This window comes from Calypte anna, chromosome 18 (genome assembly GCF_003957555.1).
Source record: "Calypte anna isolate BGI_N300 chromosome 18, bCalAnn1_v1.p, whole genome shotgun sequence".
NCBI lineage: Eukaryota > Metazoa > Chordata > Aves > Apodiformes > Trochilidae > Calypte > Calypte anna.
Window position 1 is genome coordinate 6786480 of NC_044263.1, and position 21386 is coordinate 6807865.

At 42.8% G+C, this 21386-nt stretch overlaps 1 protein-coding gene across 2 annotated transcripts in view; it reads left to right on the forward strand.

Moving 5' to 3' along the window:
• Positions 1-3001: 3001 nt before the first annotated feature.
• ABCC3 (ATP binding cassette subfamily C member 3) overlaps positions 3002-21386 on the forward strand; it is a 48186-nt gene continuing 29801 nt past the window's right edge. For both annotated transcript variants that reach the window (XM_030461883.1, XM_030461884.1), the window contains exons 1-5: positions 3002-3120; positions 17273-17449; positions 18284-18409; positions 19257-19394; positions 21085-21210. In XM_030461883.1, coding sequence (XP_030317743.1) covers positions 3091-3120; positions 17273-17449; positions 18284-18409; positions 19257-19394; positions 21085-21210 — 597 coding nt within the window. In that variant the 5' untranslated portion in view covers positions 3002-3090. The remainder of the gene's footprint in view (positions 3121-17272; positions 17450-18283; positions 18410-19256; positions 19395-21084; positions 21211-21386) is intronic.

Here is a 21386-nt window from a genome sequence, read left to right on the forward strand (position 1 = left end):
TCGTTCCCTTTCTTACCAAGTAAATGTATGTATATTGCTGCAAGCTCTACTCTGACAGCCTCTTTTTCTTGCCATCTGTAAAATGTGACATCTCTGCGGGTCTCAGAAAGGAAGCAGAGAAAAGAGATGGTATTCTCTGTTCCAAGCAGAGAAGAGAGATGGTATTTATAGTCAACTAACCATAAAACTCTGACTTCCAGAGCTGCACATGCTCAAGCCCTCCCTACCTCTAAACTCCTCATGTCCTTTATGCGGATCCCTTCAGGAATCGGTCACACTTCATTTTGCTTTTAGTGCTTTGCAAATCAGCTGGAGGTGTGGTACAGAATGAAACTGCCTCATACCTGGCACTGTGCTTACACAAACAGCTTCTCCCTCACGTTACCTCCTGTCCTGCCCCAGCCAATCACTCCAGTTTGATATCTGCACCGCCTTGGGTGTGCCTTGTAGGTGCTTTGTGATTGCACTGACCTGACCTGCTCTGTGTGTTAGGAGGTGAAAAGTCCTCTTCTATGCAGCTGGAATGGAAAAGGGGATGCAAATACATTATTGAGTGAATCCAGATCAGATCTTGCCACTCCCTGGAATAAATGTCCGCTGAGAAAAGGTGAGTTTGTGACCTTTCTGACAGTCACACCAAAGGTGCCATCCCATTTTCCTGCACAGCCAGCCTGCATGTGGGGGAACATCACAGGAGTAATAACATGTTATAGGTGCATCCTTCTTCCCTTCCATCATCAAAAGGAAACAGGACTGAGCTGAGCAGCCTGAGATTGTGCTTCAGGCTTTGCTTTGCACCAGGTTCAGCAGAAAACCTCCTTCACAGGAGCTTTTAAACACCCCCTCCTACCTTGTCTGTCTGACAGTTTAATATTTCCTTAATTCCTGCCTTTGATTTTTCCTCTCTGCTAGTCTGTTTTGCCAGACAGCACCTGGAAGTCAGTAATTACACAGCAAACCCAGCAGGGTCTGCTCTGAGGTTTGGGCTGGCTGCCTGGTGGCTCTCCTCAAGCTTTGCACCCCAGTTGGCACCATCTCACCAGTACCATCTCTGTTCAATAGCATGAATGTTGCTGAAGGCAGAAGCTGCTCACCATGAATTAGGAATGTGAAGCAAGAAGCAAAATCATTTAGGGACTCCTACTTTAGGATCCTGTGAGACCCAAAGGAATTCCCTAACACAGGATCTTCCTCCACAGATATGGTGGAGCAATTCCACTGAAGTCGGTAATTTAATCAGAGGTTAATCCACATTGTGCACTTCAGTGGGACTGATAAAACAAACCTCTCCCCTCTTGTACACACACCCTGTGGTAGGTTTTGCTGAGGTGCCTTTGTACCTGCAACATCTTATAATGTCAGAGTTAGTGTTAATTTGGGACACGTTCTCAAACTGCACCAAGTTCTGCTCCTTGGTGCAAGAAACACAGATGCATGTTTGTGTGTCAGGAGACATTAAATTCTCAGCACTGCTCTTGGAGGAACTGCTCTCACAGGTGTTGCAGGAGAGGAGGTTTAAAGAGCCATAAAAGAGTAACTCCCCCTTATTACTGGCTTTTCATGAAGCTTTTATAGTGGTGCAATTCCACTGAACAAAATGTCAGTGTAATACTTGCAAAGACAATTCATGATGCCCTTAGAAGTTCTCGTTCACCCATTGGGCTTGGGCTCCTCTGAGAGGGTTGTAATATGGTTGTGCTGATTAGCTTGGATCAACCTGAGGTTTCAAATCTTATAGAGCCTTATCTTAGACAAGATCCTATCATTCTACACTAACAAATGTGTCCCCTTAGCCAGATCATAGCAAATGTCTAAACCAAATTCTCAACACTGTTCCTGGCAATGAAGCACATGGCTCCCTCTGACAGGACTCTGAATGGTTATCACCCTTTGTGTCTTTAATGGTCTTCACAGAAGATCAGCAGTATATATTTTTTTTCTTTGGGTAAGACATACTTTTGGGGCACAGAATATTGTGCTTCTCACCTTTCTTTCTGTTCTGGTAAGCATTTTTGACCACACCCTTCAGCCTGACGGTTTCTCACCTTCCAGTGAAGAAGGAAACAAACTCGTAAAATACCTGGGTAGATTTGTGGCAGCAGGATGCTTTGTGTGAGGTGATGTCACTGAAACAGGTGCTATAGCGAGTGGGTGGACAAACAGCAGGTGCTGGAAGGACAATAGCACTGTGGAAATTCTGCCCAAGAGGAAAGCAAGCAGTGCTTCTCCATCATGAGGTGAAATCCCAATTGTGTCCAAGGTACTACACTACCAAACCTATTAGTTACACATATGTGTAAAATTTATTGACTGAAAGCTTTTGAAAACAAATCCACACTGCTGGTTTAACCACCCATCTACAGCAGAAGTCAGCATGAAGGAAGAGGCCGCAGAAGGATGGTTAAAAGATGTGATGCTCATTTAGGTCCAGCTGAGGCAACTGCACTCTACACCTCTCCAAAGGGGAGAGGAGAAGCATCTCCAAGATGTTAACGTTTGCCTGAGTGGTCTGGGAGGATGCGGGCAGACCCAAACCCAGCAGGTGCCCCGGCTGTGTGCCACCACCCCGGGTGACTGACCCTCTGCTTGCCCTTCGCTTGCCACATGGGGACCATCCATGTCTGGTTGTCCCAGCAGGCTGCACTGACATGGGGAATTGTTTTTCCCGGGGGCTTCGTCCTTCCATACGGAGGTCACTCCTGAAAAGCAAGAAGCCACATCTCTGTGGCTTCAGGAGCCCGAGGAGTTCTGCGCCAGCCCCTCTGGCTCCCTGGGACACCAGCCAGGGGTGCCGGGGCTGCCACAGCCGTCACCATAGCCCTGCCCGAGCCTGAGGGGAGCCCTCGCACTTCCCAGCGGGTCCCTCCCCGCCAGCACAACCCTCGCCGAGGCGATCCTACCCCGGCCAGAGCCTCCGGGCCTGAGCGGAGGAGCGGAGGGAGCGGCGTCCCTGGCACCTCCCGCTGCCGGCGGGGAGGGCGGGACGGGGTGCGCCGGGCCCGCCCAGGAGGGAAGGAACGGGCTTCTCCCCCCATCCCCGTCCGGTGCCCGGCGTCGGCCTGGAGGAGGCAGCGTGGTCCCGCCGCGGCCATGGAGGTTTTCTGCGGGTCCCGCTTCTGGGTAAGCAGCGCGGCCGGCGGTGCCGCTTCCCTGCCCCGCGGGCTTCCTCCGGCTAAGTAGAAAGTTGGACGGGGGAGGGGGAGCGGGAGCGGGGACCGAGCCTCTCGGAACCGCCTGCCGGGTTCGTCCCGGCCCGGAGGAGGAAGCGCTGAGCCCTGCAGAGGGTCTGAGAGGCCGGGGCGGGTGGGGAAGGGTCGGTCCCGCGGCTCCGGGGGGCTGAGCTGCTTCGGTGCCGGCCGGGGCTGTGGCTCCTCCCGCAGCCGGGTGAGGAGCGGGACCGGGAAGGGGGCTGGTGGCACCTCTCTCCTTCGCGATTCAGCATCTTTAAACCAGTGTCAGGACCTCCCCTGGCCCCAAGACCCCGGGCAGTGCCACAGCTCCCGCCTCCCTCCAGGAGGTGCCGTGTTCTCTGCAGTTCTCCTAACAGCTGTAGTTGGACTTTCTAGCGATGAACAACTGCCTTCTTCGGAAGGGTTTTTGTGTTGCTGCTGCTTTTTCAGGACACCGCATGCGTGCGGGAAGGTGCTCCCTTGTTGAGAGCTTTTTCACTGCTAAAGAGGGATGCGTTCGTGGCAGCCGAGGGTGGGCTCAAGCCTCGGAGGATTGCAGTGACTTCTGATGGTGTTTGGAGCCGTCAGCCTTTTGGAAAGGCTGCTTGTAGCAGGATAGTTTGGAAGTCGCTGCCATGTTGTGCTCTGATGGTGAAGTGTGTAAGTGCTGCTCAGTACCGTCCCCAGGGTGCTGCTTCCCTCTCTGAGCTGTGCAGGCACACCCTGGGCAGGGACCCCGGGAAGCCGGGGGTATCTGGGCAGGGATGGTGAATCCAGAACTGCCCTCATCACAATTTTTGACTGTGCCATTCTGCTCAAGGGAGAATTTCTCAAAGATAAGCAGCAATGAAAAGGAGTATCTGAAGGTAAATCACTGCTAGAAGGCTGTTGAAAGACAACACAAGATTGACTATGAGGACTTAATGCTGGGCTCCATCTGCAGATAACTAATCATCTTTCAAAACCTGTCTCAACATTACTTTTTAACAGAGGACTTAGGCTGCTAAACCCCTAGGTTACATTTCTTTGTTCAGTCACAGATTTCATTTCCAAGTGCTCTGCAGGCTCTCTGCTCCAACAGTTGGCAGATAAGCTTGCTCAAACAAGTATTTTCACCTCTTATTTCTACTAGAAATGCTTAAAGAACAAGCACAAACTCCTCAGCACAGCTCCCTAGTTTATAGACTGCCTTGAGATGTGTGTCTTAGCTTCTCAAGGGAGACCTGTAGTGGAACCACTCTGTGGCCAAAACTTTTGATGGGTTTAAGTATGAAGTACTTCCTGCAGTACTGGTACACTCAAGCATGGAATCCTTTGTGGTGCTATGTGTGGTGTATGCTATGCTCAGGCAGTGTATCCTGGTTTTTATATTTCCATGACTTTTCAAAACTAAGTTTGCAGGAAGTAATATGAAGGTAATCCAGGGAATCCAGAGATTTTTAATCACTAGACATTTATTTACAGCATAAATGATGAGATCTAAATAAGAATTAAAAATAAGCTTTTTCAGCCTTGCTTGAGGTAGCAGCTCGAATGAGATTAATTGCAGTTGATCTGAAACATGGTAGTTTGTATTGGAGGAGGGGTGTTTTCTACCCAAGTCTGTGAAGGAAGGTGTCAGTTGTGTTACAAGGTTCCCCAGACACTTTTTGTGTAATTATTGCATCCTCGTGCCTCGACATAAAATATTGCTAAAGAATAAAAAGAGACTGATTGAAAAGAGAAGAGCAATCTTCCTTAAGCATATGGGCAAACTACTTAATAAATGTAGACCTGATCTGTTCTTCTGAACGATCCAGAGTTGTTTATAGTCAAAGCAACCTTCCATCCCCACAATGGTTTTAAAATTGTACTTAATAACTGTGTGAAACAGAACATGTGACCTGGTGGCCAGCAGACTCTGGGCAGACAGGCAGTGACCAAGAGTCTCACACCCTATTTTTTGGTAGCCAGTGGTGTTTTCTCTTATAACAGGAGTGTGTGCAGTGAACTGATTTTATAAGAGAGGTTTGAAGTGATTACCATGCAGATGACAATCACCTCAGAATTATTTGCTGTGCAAATATGCTGTTCCTTAAGAAAATGCAGGTGGAGGCTTCTTCTTGAAATATGTCTTCAATGCTGGGGTTTCCTAAGATGCTGTGCTCTTGAAGAAGGAAGAACAAGGTGAAAGGCAGCTACTGGCCCATGCATGCATACTGATGGTGTTCAGATCAAGAGCTTGATAACACATGAAACCAGCATTAATGTTCAGTTTTCCATGGCTTATGAACTTAGACTCTTCCCTCAGATTATGTCAAAGAAATTCTAGATATTTTTGGAAGCTGAATGGCATACTGGTGTCAGAGTTAAAAGTGTTTCATGTGAAAGGAAACATGCTGCTCATGCTGCTCCAGTTTGAACAGTTCTTTGTTATGGAGTTTAAACCAACTACAGAACTTTTCTGTTAAAAGGAGGTCAGAATCAAAACAAAACCATTCAGAATTATCTCATGAAAACATTTGCATTGAAATCTACCAACCTTAACAGGTGACTGATTTAGCTTGGGGTTTTTTGGCTTATCAAAAGTATTAAGGTTTCAATTCTTCACCCTGATGCAGGGTGGGGAATTTTACTGGAAATGTCAGTGGTTTGGGGGTTTTTGTGTTTGTGCAGACACAAGTAATTTCCTCTTGAACTCATTTTAGAAATAAGAAATGAAAGGAAATACTGTGGATCACATTAGAAATCTATAAAGCCTCCTGGCTTCCAGCTACTGCTTTAGTTGTTGAACATGTAATCAGCAAATTGCTACTACAGATATAGGGTAATTTATATATAAAGAAGGAGCAGCAGGAACATTATTTTTTTTAAATGTAGTATAAGCAGCCTCATAATCTGAACTCTGTCTAATTCAGTTGAGACTTCAAAATTAATTGTTAATATCTCCTAGCAATGTTCCCATGCTAAATGCCTCTTGGGAAGGAGGTGAATGTGATAGTGCATACCCACACAAGGCAGTCCTTAGGTGTGTTATTTACTATTGCCCATAATTACCTCCTGTTTATTGTGTGATAGTAAAGGTGCTAGATGGGTGTGCAATTAATGTGACCCACAATCTCTGTCCCTGAGAAGTTGATACTGGTGAATTATCACTAATTTGTTGCTTGTGTCCTCCACTGTAGTGAAACCTGAGCAGTTCCTCTGAGAGAAAAAGAAAGTGATCTCCTAGGGAGAGTTTGCTGCAAAAGTGTTTTGGCCTAGGACTAAACACCTTGAGCTTAGAAACCCAAATTCTGTTCCAATGTAAAGTTGCTCAGACTCTCTGGGTAGGTTATAGCACTGAGGCTGCTGTAAGGATAAAGCATTAGGAGCTTTGCAGTACTTGGTGCTGCTGGGATGATGGATCATAGAAGCTCCTTAACCTACAGACACATCAGCTGGACTTAAGCAGCAGTTTGTGTTTTTGGTGTTGGTTTCTTTCAACAGCATAACTAGGAAATGGGAGGACAAGTGATAGAGCACTTTGAAGTAGAGACCGCAAGTTTTAGTCTGTTATGATGAGGTCCAAGCTTGTTCCTTTTGATCTTGCTTAGCCCACAGAGCTGTCTCCTTGCCTACCTCTCTCTTAGTGTCCTAAGAGATGGCTTTTTTTTTTTTTTCCCCATCCCACGTGGAATGCTGGCTCCTAGTTCATTCAGAGGCTCTTGAGTAATTCCACAGGAAGTTGCAGCAACTCTTAACAGCAAACAATACCTCAGTCTTGTCTATGAGACAATCTCCTACAATAACCCCTTTAACCTTTAGGTTTGTGGATGTTCCTTTGCTTTGAGTCATTCTGTGAAATTTTGGTAGATTTGGATTAAAAGTCATGCTGCTCTCTGGAAATTTAACTTCCTGCTTTGTTGGCTCCAAGTGCATCCCCACTGTATAACTTCCCCTTTTGCTTTGTCATGTCTCATGCTTAAGTTTTTTGTAGTTCAAGGTGACTTAAGATAGATGAAGTATGGAAGAAATCTTTCTTTCGAGGAAGGTGACAAACATTGTAGTTTTTATAACACATGTACAAGTTTAAGAACCCTACAACTGATGTGATCTGGCCCTAAATTAATAATACCAAATTTCAATTATTCTATTATATTTTCAATTAACTGGTTCCAGCAGAGGAAGAGTGAAGCAAAAGGTGGTAGCAGGTCATTGCAAAAGAGGGATTCTGTAGTAGGATGGGATGGTCCAGACTGGATATTGTACATGTTAGCTTCCCCTTCTGCCACACTGTGATAAACACAGAATGTTCAGTTTTTATAGATACTTAAACATAATGCAGATTTCCATCTGTATCTTGGCTAAGTGCAGCCAACTTCAGGTAACTGCATCCCACTTCTGTAAATCTCTTCACAAATGATCATGTCAGGTCTCTGTTCTTACTCCTGTTAGGCAGATCAAACCAGGTAACTTTAATGATCTCTTCAGACATCAGCTCTATGAAGTTATGTCCTCTCAAAGGGCCACTGCTGGTAATGTCCTGAACTTAAAAGCAATTAAGTAGTCAAGCTCAAATCCTCCAAGATTTTAAGATTCTTTAATTGAGTTGAATGGAAGCTATTGCTGAAGGATCTGGGTCTCGGTTTCTCAGTGTCAAGAGCAGTATAAATATTTAACAGTAGATTTAGAGTATTATCAAGAACCAATTATCATTTATCTGTGTGTAAATGGCTGTGTTTGAATTTGTCTGGGAGAGACAAAGTCTGCATTTAAGGGTTTTGAGCAAACCTTAATACCAGTGAGAGCTGCCAATATGGATTTCATAAAGGATTTATGGAGTCCTCCAGTGACAGTGTCCATTAATGAAGCTCATGAAAATGACATTCATTTCAGTGGGATATGTCAATGTGATAATAATTTTTAAGGAAAGCAGTCATTTCCATTTCCTTCAAACCAGCACACTTGACTGGTCAGGAGAATGATACCACCAGCATCTGACCAGCATGGTTAAATCTAGTCTGGAATTCCCATTTGCAGTTCTGGAACTGGAGGAACCAAGATTTAAAAAAAAAATGCCCAAGGGACAAGCATTTTTTTTTTTTTTTTTTTTTCTTTTTGCACTGTGGCTTTATGGGAGATCTGGAGGCTTCTGAGTGCTTGTCCTTCCCTTGGGTGCTTCCCTGGGGTGGGATACTAAAAGTTGAGGATGCTATGAGATGGGGCAGATGGTAGAGAGGCAAGGTCCCCCTTGCTTTAACAAAGGATTAAAGCCCCAGGAAGACTTGTAGCAAAATTCAAGGTTCTACATATTCATCTTTGAATGCAACTGTTCCTTCTGGTCACAGGACCATTTTAGCTTAGGTGACTAGTTGGTAGGTGTACTGTTCTATAAATTTGCCTTTTGAAAAGAAATAATATCTGAAACAAAATCTAAGTTGCATGAGGAACTCCTTTAAAATGGAGCTTATTTAATTGCTGCAGTTAATCATATAAAGCATTTGAGATGAACCTTACCTACCTGGTAGGCAAATTGCTGTGCTACTGGAGTTATAATCCTTTCCTTTCTATATGTGTAAATTTGTAATGCATTAAAATGAAGAGACTATTCCTGTTTAAATTTAATTTAAAAAAAATTCCCTTTGAGTAGCCTATTAAATGGGATCTTAGATTTTTCCAGTAAGCTAATGCTTCATTTGTCTCCTGATACTGATGTGAATCTGATGGGCCATTATCCAGTCACACATTATTTGGCTGAGCTGGAGGGGAGCAGAGTGAGGAGCAGCCAGAGACCTTCCAGGTTTTTGTTCAGCCAACAGCTTTGTCCCTGTGCTGGGGCTGTGTGAGTTGGCACCTTGTCCCTCTGCTAATCTCACAGCAGCACGAGAGGTGAAGTCAATGTAATAAAAGATCATTTACAGTAATGTCACGTGCTGGTCTCATAAAGCTTTTAATTAGAACAGGATGAGAAATGAAGGGGGAGGAGAAGAAAAACTATTTCAGAGGAGTTGTTTCAAATGTCAAAGTAATTTAGTTTCAGGAGTAATAATTTATTTTTTTTCTTTTCTTTCCCTAAACTTTCAGAGAGGACAGAATTACATTTGATTAAAAGAAAAGAATACTTTTTATTTCTTCCTTTGGCATCTCTCCACTCTAGTTGAATGACTTGTAATGTAGACTTTCTCTTCTGTTAGGCATGCAATTCTTTTCATTTCCCTTTGTTACTATGTAGATTTGGAAACATGAAAAGTAAAAGGGAAAACCCCTCCCTGTTCTGGGTATCACCTTTTTATTACATTAAGGGAAGATGTGAGCAGGCAAAGTAAAACAAAAAAGCATTAAAAGCTTTATGCTTTTTTTTTTTCCTCATTATCTCCTGGATGTAAAAAATCAAGTCTTGAGCTTTATTTTTCATGTTCATATCACTTAGCTGATATTGGAGAGAAGCTGTTCATACAACTGTTTTGGGGTAGAACAATGTACCAGGACAGTTCTTCCTTTGCTTTGATTTCTCTGATGAACATGCTCCTTTCCCATACCTACCTAATCCTGTATTTTCTTCATCTCTGATTTTTTTGCTTCGCCAAAACTGAAACTCCACCTTCACTTTAAGAAGCTGGGAAGAGAAAATAGCTGAGAGGATGGGGGGGAGGCATAGGAGCAAATGTTTCCCACTGATGCTACCTGTATGGGTGCTTTCTAAGCTCTTTTGGCTTCTACTGCCATGGTTTAGGTAGTGTATTTCACTCTTTTTCTGAATAAAAATGACTGAAATGATTAGGTCTGTAAATTGAGAGGAGTATGGTTTGTGCAAATGGAATCCAAGACCATGGGTGAAGTGTAATGCTCATCTGTGTTAGGTGAGTTTAGGTCAGTTCTGTCAGTGATAAACCAGGTTAATTCTTGGCATTAAAGCTCATTAGCACCCAGAGTCTGTCCTTGCTCTCTAGGCTGCTGCTGCTGCTGCATTTGACTTCTTGCTGCTCCCCTAATGAGTGTCCCTGCAGCTGAAGTGGGACCAACCTTGGGTACATGGGATGGATGGTGAGGTCCCTTTGTGTCCTGCCCCACCAAACTCCCACACTGCTGTCATGGTAAAGAACCTTGAGCAGACACTAAAATCTCATTATTGCTGCAGTCAGTTTGTCAGTTCCAGCTCCCATTTGGCTGGCAGTGTCAGAGCAGCACTGATGACATGTTTATGGTTTTTTACAATCTCTTTTTTTATTATTGTTCATCAGCTCAAGTGGATGGGCCAGCTTAAAATGAAGGAATCAGGGTGGGAAGGGAAGAAAATAAAGCAGAGACTGTCTCATTTGCAGATGTTTCAGGTGTTCCTACCTCTTCTTAATGGAGTGACATTCATTATTGTCCTTGAATTAACTCAATTCCTTTCATCTGAAAGGAGATGGGATGCCTCAAATTAAGGGTATTCCCCCCATACCCATCACAGCTTTGGTGTGAAGCTCAGCAGCCCAGTCCTTTATTTGCACTTGCACACAGCTATGGGAAGGTCCTTTGATGATGCAATTAACAGAATGTTTTCTCTCCAACAGTGTATAGCTTAGATCAATTTAAAAAGACAGCTGGGGACTTCATTCTGCTGATCCTATTTCATTTTTCTCTCAGTCCTGAGTTTGATTCATGGGCTTTTATACCCCTATGGTTGCATTGTGCCTTCCCCTCTGCAAGTCAGGGATTGTCCCTCTGTCCAAGCAACAAGGATCATAGCTACTGAAACAGTTGAAGTAGAGGGATTTTATTTTTCTTTAGATGTATGCTGTCTTAGAGATATTGCCTGTGATCAACTTTACTGTCTCTTAAGCTGAGGATGCTTTTTGGGAAGCTCTGTTTCCCTGGGTTACTTGACTCTGCTAGAATCTGAACCAGCTGTTTTTGCATTCTGCCTCCTTTTTGCTCATGATGTTAGAGAAGCTCTGAACTTCTAGTCCTGAAACTCAAAAAAAATGAAAGGAAAAGAAACTTACTGTTGTGTTTAACACCTGTCACTAAGCCAGTACATTGATTTTTGGATGTCTGATCTGCACCTCTCAGGTGCTATGGTTCCTACCATTTGCATGATGAAACCTCAAATTCAAGCAGAAACCTGTGAGTAGTTATTCCATCACCATTAACGAGCTCATACAGGCTATGAATTTGTGCCAGGTCTATTTAATCCATTAATAAGCCACTAAAGATCATTTTACTACTGGAAAAGAAAGTTCATTGTCCTACATGGTGCCCTTCAGTAATGCAGATAGCTGTTGCAGTGTGCTTTGTAAACAGAAAAATCCTATTTCGGGTTATTAACTGGGTGGTTCATGCAGTACAATAAATATATACCTCCTCTCAACCTTTTTTTCCAAGCAATATTGAAGTGGTGTTGCAGTGAAGAATGGCATTGTCCTCTTCCCTGCCTTAAGAGAGTGGTGGTGGTGAATAAAAAAATGTTGTTTGTGTAATGGTGTGAAGGAAATGAGTTGTGCAGCAGTCACTGTGGATTAATGAAGCATCTTACTCCTTCTGTGCATAAAGGTGAAATTGTTCCTTTGGAAACATAAGCAAATGATCTTGCTCTGAAAAGTCCATCTGAAACTGGCAGTATTCCAAAGGCTTGGAGCTTCTTTGCATTTGGGCTGTGAGATGCTGACTGGGGTTTGCCACAAAGTTTTGCCCACAAGGACTGAGAAGAAGGGAAGGAGAACAGGTGGAGGTGGGGCATGGAGAGGAGGAGGTGATGAAACCTCTGCTGTAGCTGAGACTGAGCCTTGACAGTGTTTTGGTGTTGTGGTTGCAGAGCTCTCCTCATTCCTGAGAGGAGACAGTGTGGTAGGGCTATGAGAAAACCATCTCTTTTCTTTTCTTTTCTTTTCTTTTCTTTTCTTTTCTTTTTCTTTTCTTTTCTTTTCTTTTTTCTTTTCTTTTCTTTTCTTTTCTTTTCTTTTCTTTTCTTTTCTTTTCTTTTCTTTTCTTTTCTTTTCTTTCTTTCTTTTCTTTTCTTTTTTCTTTTTTCTCTTTTTTCTTTTTTTTCTCTTTCCTCTTTTTTTCTGTTTTCTCTTTTCTTTTTTTTCCTTTTTTCTCTTTTTCTTTTTTCTCTTTTTCTTTTTTCTCTTTTCTTTTTTCTCTTTTTCTTTTTTCTCTTTTTCTTTTTTCTCTTTTTCTTTTTCCTTTTTTCTCTTTTCTTTTTTTTCTTTTTCCTTTCTTCTTTTTTTCCTTTTTTTTTTCTTTCTTTTTTCTTCTTTTTTCTTTTTTTTCTTCTTTTTTTTCTTCTTTTTTTTTTTTTTCCTGGCAGGCTGTACAAGTGCAACTCAGTGGCGGAATATCTACCAGATTTATGGGCAAAGCAGTGTAGGATGATTTGCCTCCACATTTAAGTTCTCACTATTTCTTCTCCCAGAGATGCCATTTCCATGTTTATTTACTGCAGGGAAGCCTTGTCACTATCAGTTACTTCCCTCTCTTTTACTCTCCCTGTGCACCTTCCCAGTCAGCTTTCCAATTTAATTTTTAATCATAAATAACATAGCAACCAGTGCTAAGTGCCAGAGTCAGTGATGTGGCATGTGTTAACCTTGGGCAGAGTGTGAATGATGTCAGCACGATGGCCTTCACCTTCCCAGCAGATAAAGAATGGATTTGTGTCTCCCGTGCTTTTCCGGATTCTCTTTGCACTATACAAACACGTAGTAATTTATCCATTTAATGAAGATAACTGCTGGAGACCTCAAAAGAGATTGTTAGTCTTTTCTTAGGGTTTGGAAGCTTTCTGTTGCTGGCTGTTGGAGGAGCATCACTGCAGCATCAGCTGTGTGTTGGGTAAAGCCAGGCTGAGGCACTTGGGTTTTAAACATCTGTAGTGGAGTGGGGTTGGACTTAAACCCAAGACCAGAAACCCAATGGGTCTCTCTCAGCAGCCTCACTCAACATCATCCTTGGGGCTTGGGAAAGGGATAGCCAGGAGGTTCCCTGTTCCTGTTTATCAGCCTCACTGTATGCTTTCTATTTATTCCCCTTTTTCTTTGAAATCTGTGAGGGATGATATGCAGGAAACCCAGGATATGTTACATGAACTTTTGTTTCCTTAAACTGCATGGCCAGTAGCAGTGTTCTTTTCAGGAGGGGAAAGTACTAAGTATTAGAGCTGATTTGAAGTTGCTCAGAGCTTCCCTTGTTGAATACCTTGCTTTAAAGGAAGATCATGGTTTAAAAACTGCTTACCTAAATGTAAGTCTTGCTGAACAGGTGGCTCTTACTACAAGGCTTGTTTTTACCCAAGGACTGTGACTGGAGTGATGGGTTTGTTGGAAAGCTGCTGCAGTGGGCAATGTCACAAATAGCCTTAATTGATCAACAGAAAACCCCACTAATTTGGAATTTTTAGACTCCAGGGGACCCTTTGTCTGCTGTGAAGCTGTAACAAGCATCTCTAATCTCTTTTTCCATGGATGCTCACATTGCATTTCAGTATTATTAGAGGATTAAGTACATTGTTTGTCTAGGGGGTTGGTACAGCAGGTTGGTGTTTCTGCAGAGCTGTATCTCACCAGCAGAGCCTCCAACCTGACCACTGATCCTGCATCCAAGGCAATGCTGTTGCTTACAGAGCTGTCACAGAGCTCTTGGCAATCTGGAGCAGCCGTGGAGCAGAGTGGGAGGTTGGATTAGGAAGAGCTCAGAAGTTACTGACAGGAAGATTTGAGTCTGTCTCAGTGAGTGTCAGGTGCCTGTAACAAAGTCCCTGGGATGAATTTCTTACAGAAAATGGTGTTGCCCAACACGTGCTGCTCAGTGTTTCCCCTTGTGAGATGCCTCCTGATGGGTCACCCTGGCTCTGGGTCATGGAATTGCCTGCAGAGTGTTTACAGTGGGGTTTTTGTTGGAAGGGACCCTGAGACAGGGCTGTGATGCACAGAGGAAGGTGAGCAGCCCTCAGGACAGCAGAGAGATGGGAGCCAAAGAATATCTGCATGTTAAACCTCTGCCAAAGGCCAAAGAAAACCCTCAAACCCAGGCATCCCAAGGTGGGTGTTTGCATCCAGAGTCAGAATGGAATCCAAGAAGCATTTACACTTGCTCTGCTTACCAGGACAGGGTTTGGAATATAAAAAGGCAAAACCAGGTTGAAGCAGGAGCCTTAAAGGAGGAGTCAGAGAGCTGATGTGTCCCTCCAGCCGTTGCTTCTTGTGTTTGCTCTCAAGGGTGGAGTTCCACTGAATTGAAGGGTATTTAGCATTATTTAACAGTCTTGGCTTGGCCAGGATAGATTGTATTGGGACTTTGTGTCATCTTGTGACTCAAAACGAGTTGTTTAGGGTTGGAGCGGATGTTGGGTTAAATGCTGTCAGTGTAGGGATTTTTGAAGCCATGAAGTGGAACTTCCAACTCCCTGAACAGCTCCAGCTTCATAAGAAGTGCAACTTTCAGATTCCCAGATTTAAAAGTCATAATGCACAGCAGAATCCCTGCACATGGCACAGCAGTGTTAGTCCACAGTGTTGGCCCAGTCTTCATGGAATTACACTACTTGAATGTTTTAGGTACTGTGTCTTCCAACAGGAACCCCTCTCATTGTATTCAAGGATGGAAAACTCTCAGAAAACACCAAATTGTTGTAAGGGAAACTTTTTACAGACACAGATATTTCCAGGAAAGCTTGTTTATCTGGTCAAGGATGGAATTGGACCTGGGAAAACATGAGCTAGTTGCCTGATCTGTCATCTTGCATATCGGCTTCTTCTTCAGCCCACATCCCCATTTTCTATGTGCTGTGGAAGTAGTAGGCTCCTGGTCATCCTGTGGGTGCTGCTTGTACTTTCACATAATTTTGGAAAGGTTCCACTTTTATTCTTGGGAATAATTCAACTGAATCTCCAAATCTTACATGTTTTTTTAGGACAGCATTTTTGTTTTCTGGCCAGCTGTATTTATATGCTCAGAAACACAAGTCCTTTGCCTTGTTTAAATAAGAGTTAATGAAAACCTTTAAATGGCTTGGCAGCCATACAGTCTGTGTCTTGGATACAATAGTCAGCTTGTGTTCAGTCCAAAGTTAATGGACATCTGGGGCAGTTTCTAGGTTTCTGTTAGACAGAAAGTAATTTCTGGACATTCTGGTTTTATAGGAAGGGTTTAAATTAAGAGTGGTTTCCCCCCCCTCAGTAACTTTTCCCCTAAAGACAATCTTTGTTTTATTCTCTGTCTTGTTATTGCTGTTCTTCCCCAGCTTGCCTTTTCCAGGATCTTTTCCAGCAAGCATAAGGAACACAATTGCAAACATGCTCAAGACATTGCTAAATCATACGTAATTTAAAGAGGAAATCAGTATTTTGTTGAATAAATGATAGTAGATAAGCTCTTGCTTTGAGACTAAAGGGCATTTCAGCTCCAAACTTCAAGAGGGCATCTCCTGCCCCAGGCAGGGCACCTTCCAGGAGAGTTTCCCTTGTTAGAGATGCTGGAATGTTTTGATGTTGAGCCAAAAATGGGTGCTCTTTAAACATCAGCTTCCTTTCTGGTGCCAGAGACCTGCTCACTGGAGGAAAATACAGAAATAATTTGAATGTGAGGATGGAGTTTTGTTTGCTTTTGATCCTACGTTTTAATTGCAGTGTAATTGCCCCTGTGTTGTTGATTTGTGGCTGAGGTTTCCCATGGGTCTGGACAAACCTGCTTAGGTAAATGGAATGTTTTTATTCTCCTGGCCCATGCTGGTGCTTTTGTGCCTCCTAAAGAGCCACTTCTCAGCTGGAGAGGCACTAACTGGGCGGCATGAAAGATGCACTGCAAATGGATTTGTGCCACCCGTCCCCACTGCCAGGGGTTTCATTTGTGCCCCAGCTGATTGACAAATGTGGCACAGTTTCAGCCAAGCCACCCTGCAGCCTGCCAAGGCTTTGTAGTTTCAGTAGACTTAGGAGCTCTTTCATGTGGAGGTGGAATGATGCTGTCATGTTCCTTCTGACAGATCATCACCAGGATGGAAAGATTGTCAGAGGACTGTGGCTCTTCAGTTCTCTTAAAATCAGCTGTTGCTTTCAGCATTCCATCTCTTTTGTTGGTAAACAAAAGCAGGGCTGGAAATACTTTGGAAGAGTTCCTACTCAGACTGGTCAGTCACTCATTTCCAAGAGGTGGGAAGAAGTGGCTCGCCTTAGCTGAAACATGCTTCTCCTGAGAGCTCGTATCCAAAAATAATTAGGTACAAGTAAATTGTTCTAGTGCAGAGATAAGGCATATCTGAGCCACAGTTATCTCAGTTTTATCATCTGCTTGTTAATGATAATACAACAAAGTAATTTTCCATTTCCTGTAAAGAAGTATTTATCTACCACATTTAAGATGACACATCAGATGGTGAAATGCAAGTTGTGAATTTCTAGGAGGTTTGATTAAAACCAAGTTCCTCTTAACTGTATTGAAATGTCTATTTTAGTTTGAACTCGTGTAACTGTGTGTATGCACGTGGCACTTTCAAATCCTTAGGTACAAGTTGCTTATCTGAATTGTTGTGTCCAAGGTCACAGATGGAAAGCATTGCTTGCCATGTTTGCAAGAAAATCTATATTCCTACCTGAATGTACAATGCATTCCTTTCACTTTTGTTTCAAATAGGGAAGTAATTATAGTCCAAGGCATATGAGCAAGAGGAATAAAATTTTAGTCATAAATGGAGGGGGTTTTCCAAGGTCAGAATACAATTGATCTGAATCTCCAGTGCTGGACATTCTTGCTGGATGAGTTCTTAAGTCAAGGATTTTGCCTTAAGAGGTTTGTTTAGCAGTTACACTGCAGGCTGGGAATGCCTGAGAAATACCATGGTATCAGCACCTGTAACTGAACACAGCAACACAGGGGGTTTGCTTGCAGCAAAATACATTTCCAGCTCTGAGATACAGGAGAGCAGAAGTCTGTCTGTCTTTCTAGATTTTTCCCAGGATTTAGAACTATGCTTAGCCCTTTTACTATAGCAGCTGAACCACAGGTAGCCGAGATAGATATTTTTAGAGAGCTTTTACTAAGGCCATTTGCTAACTCCAGCAGAATTTGGATACTGACTTCTTCAAGCAGATGTTCCAGTTGGCAGAACTTCTGCCTCCATTAATAAATGTGTCTTTTTTTTTTTTTTTTTTTTTTTCTTTCAGGATTCAAATCTTTCAATCCATACGGATAATCCAGACCTGACACCATGTTTCCAGAATACCATACTGGCATGGATCCCTGGCATTTATTTGTGGAGTGCATTACCTTTTTATCTCCTCTACCTCAAGCACAACAAAAGAGGGTACATTGTGCTCTCTGTGTTGAGCAGGTTCAAGACGGTAAGAGCTCTGCAATTTTGAGTTTGGTAGCATTACTTCAGTATCTTAAGAAAGTACTGCAATAGAGTTTAAACCAAATTCCCTCTGATTAGAGAATTAGCTTGTAGGAAATATTGTACATACAGATTTCTGAAGGATATCAAAGGACAGCTCATCTGTAAGGACATCCATCCTCTGAGCCCAATGTTCTGGGTAGAGAGAGGAGCTGGTGCTCTGCATAAGAGAGCTCACACCTTTATTGAGCCAAAACTGTGCTGCTTCACCCTTACTTAAGCTTTAGATGATTGAAAGCTACAAAACAAAGACCTCAAGGTAGGTCTAGTGAGAATTCCACCTCACTGTGAAAGGGAGCACAAGAAGGTGTTTTTTCAAGCCAGTCTACCCACCCAAAAGCTATGTGCTCAAGGAATGGCTGGTGTCAAGAGCACCTCTGGTTTATAAATTTCTAGGTCCAAGGAAAGCAAGAAAAGCACCTTCCCTACACCATGAGTGAACTGGGATCACTCCTGGAGAAAAATTCCAGACTTCTGCTTCGGGGCATGTCTGCCTTTAATGTGGATGCTGCCTCTGTTTCCAATCACAACTGAATAGTATAGGGAAGAGGTGACTACCTTGGTCTTTCTAATTTGCAGATGTCTCACAAAACAGTTAAGCCCAGGTCCTTGGTTTGAGTGCAGGGGGACAGCTCTGGTAGCCTGCCTGCAGATGATCATGTTGTGCTGTTTACACAGCTCAGTCTTGCTGGGAATCTGTGAATCATGATGGTTTTGCTAACCCTTTGACTGCCCCTGGAGAGGAGTTGACCCAATGCTGTTTCTGTTTGTCTGCTTGCAGCTGTTGGGTGCCCTGCTGTGGTGTGTGAGCTGGGCAGATCTCTTCTACTCTTTCCACGAGCTCCTGCAGGACCGAACACCTCCACCCGTCTATTTTGTAACTCCTCTGGTGGTTGGCATCACTGTGGTTTGTGGCTCTTTTTGTTTATTGTGACCAGATCAAGGAGGGAAAGTGTTCCTTTGCATGTTTTTTTTTGTCTCACCCTATATTCTTCACAGAATTATTGGTTTCTTGTAGTACTGAAGCCAGTTTTGCTTACTGAAAAGGCTGCAGTTACAGATCTCTCTCATGGAGATTCAGCTATTTAAATTAAAATCTTTATGATGGAGAGATTGTTCTGCCTCCAACCTTACTCTCATCTATTTTTCCAGGCTTGTGATGCAGGTGTGGAGAGAATTTGGATATGACATTGCCTGAACAGGGAGATATGACAGATATGATGGGCATTGTTCAGTACTAACTGCAAAGCTGTCTTTTATTTGATGGTTGTTCCTTAGTTATACATAAGCCAAATTTGCTTTGCTGAGGATGACAAGCAGGCTTGGGGCTGTTGTATGAAAAATGGAGTAAAATTTGCCCCTTAAGTTTTTAATTCCTTTGGACAGGTTTTTTTTAGACCTTGTTTTCTAGATAAGTCATGATTGGCCATCTGGACTGGAGAAATGACAGCTTACATTTGTTTAAAATGTTTGCAGCTAATATTTAATTATGCCTAGCCTAAGGTACAAAGTCTGGGTGAAAAATTTAATTTTGGAGCTAAGTCTCTGAGAACAGAAAAACCCCCAAAGTATTTCATAAAGTTATTTTCTGCTTTCCTTAGATAGAGGAGGTTTTGCCACTGGTTTTTGTGAAGTTCTGATGGGGCCTGATTTCAAAGAGGTCCTGTTGTCAATGATGACTGTAAAAAAAAAAGTGAGTGGGAATAAGGGGAGCAGGGGGATGGGATTGTGCTTATGTGTGTTTACTTTTACAGCTGTTGGCTACACTGCTTATCCAGTACGAAAGGCTGAGAGGAGTTCAGTCCTCTGGAGTGCTCATTATCTTCTGGTTTTTGTCTGTGCTCTGTGCCGTGGGGCCTTTCCGGTCTAAGATCATGACTACAACAGCACAGGTAACATGCCATCCTTGTTCCCACTTGGGGAGCAGGAAATATAGCATTAATATTTTGGTGAAGGGAATGAGTCACCCAATTTGGAGGCAGATCTGAGCCTGGCTTCTGCCAGAAAGAAAGAGAAGTTTGGCTCTGTTGCCTTGACTCAGACTTGTGTAACTTGAATGGAACTGGGGTTTCTCATGCAATGTCAAAAAGCAGATTTTGCTTAGCCCAAGGCAGAACTGGAAACCTCACAGACATGTCAGGGCTGTACCAACCCTGTACATACATTTGTGCAGACTTTTTTTTCCTTCCTGTTCTCCTTTTGCAGCCCCTTCCCCTGCCACGCTTAAACAGGGATGGGTGGTAATCAGAGATGACACATTTTAATATGTGATGTTCTTTTTGCTTAGGCATCTTGGTCACATTATACAGCTCCATAGGCTTGCTTTTGACAGTACTTGGTTTACTGGGGACATCATTTTGTCTCCAGCTGTGGCTGTAAATAGAGAACAGAAAGTTTGAAGGGAGAGGAAAGAAACCTGGGCTTTTATGGTTCTTGTTTGAAAGCATAGCAGGTTCTCCCACAGTAAGAAAGTTGTTCTGGTTTTCACAGGAACAAAAATCACTAAGTAGGGCAAAGGAGATTGCTTCAGTGATTAGATCATCAAAGGCTAGGTAGTGAAAGTATTTGAAAACCATTAAGGTGATTGCTTCTCAGTGAAGTCTGTTTGGTGGTTTTCTTTTTTGTACTTACTTTTTTGTAACAATTAGCAGCATTGTATTATCCTTTTAGCAAGGATTTTGCTATGTTAACCAGGCTGTTGTTAGTAGTCCAGCAGAGATTGAATCAAACCTTAAATGACAATTTATGCACAACTTCATCAAAAATAGCTGCAGTCCTGGTGAGACCCTTTCATACACCACTTAAAGTCAATTTTCAAACTATATTAATGGTGAATAAGTGCAAATATTGGAATATCAATGTTTGACCTGAATCAATTTAAAATTATGGGTACAGAGCCTTAGAACAGGGATGGGTGGTATTTCTCCTATTGCTGCAGCTGCAGAGGACCAAATATTCTTTCTCTTGCACTTAAGTTTTAAGCATTTTTAAGGAAAAGTGAGGGCATTCACAGCTACATTAGGGTATGAAAGAGCTGTGTAAGGGACATACCCTCACAGCAAGAAGTGTGAAGTCAACTGGAGATTCATATGAGGAAGAAAGGAAATATCTCCAGAGCAGATGGAACTGTTATTATGCAATACAGTGGGGGGTTTTTGCAGCTTCTTCTAAAAGTATTTAACTCTGACTGCTTGACAGTGACAAGGTACTAAAGTAAATGGATGTTCTCTGATCTGGGTTGACAATTCCAATGCTTAAGATTTGCAAGAACCCCTGGAGGTGATTTAAAAGGATGTCATGTAGCTCTGATTCCAGAGGGTGTCTGCATGCAGTGAAGATATATAAGCACTTTGAACTTGACATAATTTAATGAAAAGCTTGGAGATAAGCATGTTTCTTAGGCACTTTACAAAGTGTGTGTCTAATTCCTGCTAGCAACTACTTTGCAGCATTCAGCTGTAGAGGAAGAAAGGAATTGCCAAAATAAGCTGTGAAGAAGTGAGTGAGGGCACGTGTTTGTGTGTTGAGGGGCTGGGAAGTACAATGAAAACAATCATTTACTCTCTTTCTCTTTCCCTCTAGGGCCATGTAAATGAAAGGTTCAGGTTTACCACATTTTACATCTACTTTGCTTTAATAATCATTGAGTTGATCCTTTCATGTTTTAAAGAAAAGCCTCCATTTTTTTCCCCTGTTAATACAAATCCTGTAAGTATTTTTACTTTGCTTTATTTGCATTTTACAGACTGTATCATGAGCCCCTTACAAAACATTGGGAATTGAGAGAAGTATTTGGGTTTGAAGCCTTTCTCCATTACATAGGCTATCAGTAAAGACTGGAAGCCATGTAGTGAAAGCAGTTCTCCTGCTTGCTGCTTCACAGC